This window comes from Micropterus dolomieu, linkage group LG07, assembly GCF_021292245.1.
Source record: "Micropterus dolomieu isolate WLL.071019.BEF.003 ecotype Adirondacks linkage group LG07, ASM2129224v1, whole genome shotgun sequence".
NCBI classification, from domain to species: domain Eukaryota; kingdom Metazoa; phylum Chordata; class Actinopteri; order Centrarchiformes; family Centrarchidae; genus Micropterus; species Micropterus dolomieu.
This window is the reverse complement of record NC_060156.1, coordinates 26,981,332-26,987,399: the sequence shown is the minus strand read 5'-3', so window position 1 is coordinate 26,987,399 and position 6,068 is coordinate 26,981,332. Positions and strand designations below refer to the sequence as shown.

The 6,068-nt window shown below is 40.4% G+C and overlaps 1 protein-coding gene across 2 annotated transcripts in view; it reads left to right on the top strand.

The window, feature by feature from the left end:
• Positions 1 to 4,991, top strand: part of nup35 (nucleoporin 35) — a 39,511-nt gene extending 34,520 nt beyond the window's left edge. For both annotated transcript variants that reach the window (XM_046054747.1, XM_046054748.1), the window contains exons 4-9: positions 726 to 783; positions 2,469 to 2,577; positions 2,683 to 2,752; positions 4,164 to 4,292; positions 4,443 to 4,580; positions 4,670 to 4,991. In XM_046054747.1, coding sequence (XP_045910703.1) covers positions 726 to 783; positions 2,469 to 2,577; positions 2,683 to 2,752; positions 4,164 to 4,292; positions 4,443 to 4,580; positions 4,670 to 4,747 — 582 coding nt within the window. In that variant the 3' untranslated portion in view covers positions 4,748 to 4,991. The remainder of the gene's footprint in view (positions 1 to 725; positions 784 to 2,468; positions 2,578 to 2,682; positions 2,753 to 4,163; positions 4,293 to 4,442; positions 4,581 to 4,669) is intronic.
• Positions 4,992 to 6,068: the final 1,077 nt, after the last annotated feature.

Below are 6,068 nucleotides of genomic sequence, written 5' to 3'. Positions count from 1 at the left end.
AAGGTTCAATATTGAAGACACCTGGTGCCACACTCTAATCAGCTAATTAACTCAAAACACCTGCAAAGGCCTTTAAATGGTCTCTCAGTCTAGTTCTGTAGGCTACACAATCATGGGGAAGACTGCTGACTTGACAGCTGTCCAAAAGACGACCATTGACACCTTGCACAAGACACAAAAGGTCATTGCTAAAGAGGCTGGCTGTTCACAGAGCTCTGTGTCCAAGCACATTAATAGAGAGGCGAAGGGAAGGAAAAGATGTGGTAGAAAAAAGTGTACAAGCAATAGGTATAACCGCACCCTGGAGAGGATTGTGAAACAAAACCTACTTTTCAGTTGGCCAACATTTCTAAAAATCCTTTTTTTTGTATTGGTCTTAAGTAATATTCTAATTTTCAGAGATACTGAATTGGGGATTTTCATTAGTTGTCAGTTTTAATCATCACAATTAATTGAAATAAACATTTGAAATATATCAGTCTGTGTGGAATGAATGAATATAACTTTATGATGATATTCTAATTATATGACGTGTGTGTGTGTGTGTGTGTAAATAAAACATTAACTGAAGTCTCAGGCTTCCATCTCAGTGAAAAAAACCGAAGCATGAAAACTTAGGTAACCACTGAGAAAATGTTTTGTTCTAAAAGTAAGAAAAACAGCATTTAATAATCAGACAGTTTAAAGTCTTAACATTTTGTAAATACTTCTGTCTTGCTGTCTAGTCTTTTCCAGCTATGCAGTCTCCTCTGTCTGCACGTGGGGCCTCAACTCCAGGAACAGGTACACACTGCTACTAACACTACTATCTACTGATACCTGTACTACCTTTTCTATTGCTGATATTCGTAGTGACTCTACAACAAGTACTAACACTGATACTACTGCTGGTATATCTGTTTAAATGTTGGTTTATTAGTGGCGGTGTTGTGTTTGGCCCAAATAATATGGACACCAGTGTCCACATGTTCCCGTTTGAACTGTGCCCTGAATGCAAGCCAAGAATGAACTTGAATGAACACAGCCAATCCAATGAACACATGCTGACAATTTAAAAGACAATTATGCAAGCCAAGAAAGTCGCAGTTTGTCATAAAACTGTTAAAGTATAAGACGTGAGATATGTAATGAAAAAGACGTGTCTCTTAATGACTGAAGCTAACGTTACTGAAGCAAACGTCAAAGAGCTTACATGAATAGATGATGTGATGAAAGGACAGGCTGAGATTGTTATTCTAAGTGTCTGACAACATTTATGGAAAGGATCCCTGCAGAGAGCGCGAGGTGTTTTTTTTTGTTTTTTCCTTTTTAATGCCTTTGGATTAAGTATGGGGTGTCATAAAAGTAATGTGTAGGTGTCCCAGTACTTTTGTCCATATAGTGTTAACTATTTACAAGCAAGCAATGGTTGTTAGCTTACAGCTCTAACATGATGATGTCTTATATAAAGCGAGACGAGCGATGTAGTTTGTTGTGCGGTTCATACAAAACTAAATGTTACCGTACAGTTTTACGACCAACTGCAACTTTCTTGATGGATGAAATTAAACTGACAAACATCAATTCGAGGGACAATTCAAACAGGATAAAATATATTAGTCGTCTCTCGCCGTTGACTACTATACATACAGTGAGGGGAAATAAGTACTGAACGCGTCAACATTTTGTTCAGTGAACAATGAGACTATTCACATGAAAGTTTCACCAGACTTTGGTATTAACTCAAGAAATCCACACATATAAAGAAATCCAAACATTAAAGACCACAAATATGTTATGTGCTATAAAGTGGAATGACTCAGGAAACAAGTATTGAACACGCTAAGAAAAAGCAGGTCTCCAAGGCAAGGTAAGCCTAGGAACTAGCTGAAATCCATCAGTAGTTAGTAGAAAGTAATTATACCTTCTGTCAGAGCAAAGTGAAACCAGCTGGGTTAGTAAATGATGTGTCTACAAAAAGGCTTTTCCTTATCAAGGTGTTACACAAGAAACATCTTATGATGGGTAAAAGCAAAGAGCTCTCCCAAGACCTTCGTGTGCAATAGTTTTTTCCTGTGTCATTCCTCTTTGTTACACATAACTTTATTTATGGTCTTCAATGTTTGGATTTCTTTATATGTATGGATTGCTTGAGTTAATACCAAAGTCTGGTGAAATTTTGATGTGAATAGCCCCAATGGAAATATGTTTAGTGAACAAAATGTTGACGTGTTCAATGCTTCTTTCCCCCACTGTATATTTTCCGCATTAAGGTGCCATGGGGCGGAAGTGGAAGGGAGAAGTACTCTGTATGAAGTACTTTGTTAAAGTCAGGGAACAACCGCAATCTCTCGGCAGATTTCTGTGTGTTTTCAGCCAAAGATCATGTGTGAGTGAAAGGACACCTCACTCTGTAACGCCACCGTATGACTGAGAATGGGCCGTGTGTGTGTTGTTCCATAAAACAGTCCCCCTCTGCCTGTCTCCAGGTGTGCAGCAGGTGTGCATGTCTCCAGCTCAGGTGGATCCCTTCTACAGTCAGGGAGAGGCTCTGTCGTCTGACGATCAGCTGGACCAAACCTGGGTCACCGTGTTTGGGTATTTATACTGCTACATGTATTACTAACACACTGCTGTACTGCGTAACATCCTGTGAATACATATACATTTTTGTGTGTGTGTGTGTGTGTGTGTGTGTGTTAGTTTTCCTCCAGCCTCAGCCTCCTACATCCTGCTGCAGTTCGCTCAGTATGGAAACATCCTCAGACACACGGTGAGAGACACACATGTTAGAAAGGAGCACTGGTATTACATGTTCACGTCTTTTACGGACAAGAAAAATAAAAAAAATTAAAAACACTGCTAGAGGAGATGTGTCACGTTTAGCAGGTCACCGTTGGTTTGTGAGTTGGGGAAAAAAGAGAACAGGCAGATCCACGCACAGATGAAATGGTTAGATGAAAAGCTGCAGGATGTCATGCTCAACAACCTGTCATAGTACGACTAAAGTGCTTGTTTTTGCCGCGGACCTGACAACATTATGGCAAGGATCCCTACAGAGCATGTCATTTTAGCTCACAGAACACGGGAGTTTCTGGTCTGTCGCTGCCTCGTCCGTTAGTTTGTTTGTGTTATTGTGTGACTTTTGTGCTGAAAGGGTTAAAAACACCAAAGTCACAAATTAACCCTAACTAACTAACCAATGGGGGCAGCGATAGACCAGAGAGGTAAAATTCCTATTTTTGTCAATGGAGTCTGGTGGCTTTGACGGGAGCGATATAGTGACTGTTTGTAGTTGAGCAAAAAGGATCTTACTCTTTAAAAAAAGGTCTCTCTCTGTAGGGATCGTTTTCATAATGGGGTTAGACACTTATAATAACAATGTGAGCCAGACAGTGGCAAAAACAAGCCCTTCAGTGACATAAGCACACAAACAAAACAAACCGATAGACCAGAAATGTAAAATCACTCAATTTTTGTCAGTGGAGTCTGGTGGCTTTGACGAGAGCGATATACTGTAGTGACTGTTTCTGTTTAAACAAAAGGTCTCTCTCTCTTTTCACAATGTTGTCAAGACACAACTTTAGTGGAAGTACTTTGCCAGCAAAATTACGTTACAGCCCATTCGCTCAATACTGGACCAATTTATTTGTAAAGTCACATAGACACAAAAAAGAAAATAAGGTCTTAAAAATACCAAACATAGCCATAAAAGTTACTTGCAGCGGTTCGGCACTGTTTGTCATGTTGTCAGTCATCCTAAAGCTGCTTAGACAAGAACAGGATGGTGTGCTGCTCTCAAGTCAGAATGTGGTGGTCACATTTTAACAGAGGTTTATGCATTATAGCAATTTCATAAACTGTCTAGATCCTTGTGTTTTAATATACGTGCGTGTATGAACGTTACTGTTAAGTTTTAAAGATACATTTACACGTTTACTCGTAAGTATTGAGAAAGATCTCGGTAAGTTTCATGCTGCGAGGAGGGTGTAACAGAGTAGGGTTTAGGTATCTGAATCTGTATCAGGCTCATGTGGAGAATCACTGCACGACGTGATGCTGAGAGAAGAATTAAGAATCCTGATCAGTGACCTCTGAAGTATAGCTTGGTAACAGCTACACAGTCAGTCCAGGCTTTAGAGTTGCATTCATGTGAATTGATAAATATATTGATTCACTGACAGATGGCGTCTCCTGGTAACTGGATGCACCTTCAGTATCAGTCGAGACTTCAGGCCAGGAAAGCTCTGTCCAAAGATGGAAAAGTGTTTGGTGACGCTATCATGGTGGGAGTCAAACCCTGCATAGACAAGGTCAGTACCCGCGATTACCCGCCTACGTGTTTGTCCGTCTGTCTGTTCATCTCTCTGCCGTCTGATTGGTCCTCCACATCAGGCGACAATGAGCCAAGTTTTGAAGCCTGAACAGCGGTGAAGTTGTTTCTCTGCCTGTCTCTGCATCAGAGTGTGATGGACAGCAGTGTAGCCGTCTCTTCTCCGCTCTCCACCTCCTTCTCCTCCTCTTCCGTCCTCCCCTCCACTCCTCGCTCCGCCATCAGACCGCTCAGTGCCGCTTACAGGAGCTCCGGCAGCGACTACCAGGTAACCTCTGGCCTCCGGTTTCACTCTGTGTCTGATCTGAACCGTGCGTTTGGTTGACCTCAGAAATAAATCTGTGTGTCTGTCTTCAGGTGGTGGCAGACAGACAGACACCCAGGAAGGACGACAGTTTTGTTTCCAAGGCTATGGAGTACATGTTTGGCTGGTGACATTGCACAGTTCATCATGGGATACCTGCAGCCTCGGAGGAGAGTGGGGAATCAATGGACAGATGGAAGAACTGATTCACTACATTGTGTGTGTGAGAGTGTGTGTGTGTGTGTGTGTGTGTGTGTGTGTGTGTGCGCTGAGGTAGAGGCTCTTTCTGTCTTTTCTCTCTCTCTCCTTTTATAATCAGTATATATTTTTTTTTTTTTTATGTTTTTGTCTCAATAAAGTTTTTCTGTGCTTTGAGTTCAGTGACGCAAAGGTTTCGTTCAGAGGTGGCGATCTCTCAGCAGCCACACGGTGGCACTGTTCACATCACAAAGTGCCGCAAAAAGAAAATGTTCTGTAAAGTATAAAACAGGCTCATATTGGAGAGGAAGGTTAAGGAACTGGGCTGGCAGACACAAATGCAAGAATTATAGCAGGTCAAGCAAAAAAAAAAATTCAGTAGCCTAAAGGGAGGTAAAACTTTGAACGACATTGAAATGCATAAGTAAGTCTGGTAATAGGATGAAATGGCGGAATTGTATGATAAATCTGTCTTCTATCTTCTTCTAACTTGCACATTGATGTTATTTGGTGTACAACCACAAAGGTTGAGCTGTTCTCCTAAATTGTGGTATTTTACTCACATAAACGTTTAGAAAAATGTTGGTAACTGAAAGTGATAAAGAAAATGAACTTTCAGTAGGTTCTGCCACAAAAATTCATTTGTATAATATCGTAAAAAAACTTAAATTAATAGCCCTGGCTTTTATTTGCTTCAATCCCTCAACTCACCCTGCTTGTATTTGGGACCAGCCTTTAATTCCTTCTCCACAAACTCTGGGGAAATATGCTACTATCAAATTGTTTATTTCAATCAATAAGAATTTTACTCGTCTAAAAATTAGGCTATCAGATAAATGATCAATTACAAATCATTAATTGATCCAGCCCCAAGAGACAGCCCATCTAAGCCAACCTCAAGACCAAAATGGTACTCATTGTTTTCGTAAAATGAACTGAACGATTGAATTGTGAAAAATCTCACCGATGTGTAGCACGTCCATATTGACAAAAGTTTAAACATTTATATTGCAATAAATGTGCAGTCTAAGCAGCTTAGGAGCTCAAGCAGGGCTTAAAGATGTTTTATACATCCAAAGAACTTCTATAAAAATCAGATCAGACCAGTAAAAGCGACCAATTGGCACAAGGGTTTTTCATTTTAAGTTTTACAGTAATAGTACAGTATATACAGTATAACATATAACAGTATATGTAATGGCTTTATGGTCTCTGCCGTATGTGTAAAACAGTATCTTGGCCAGTAGATGGGGC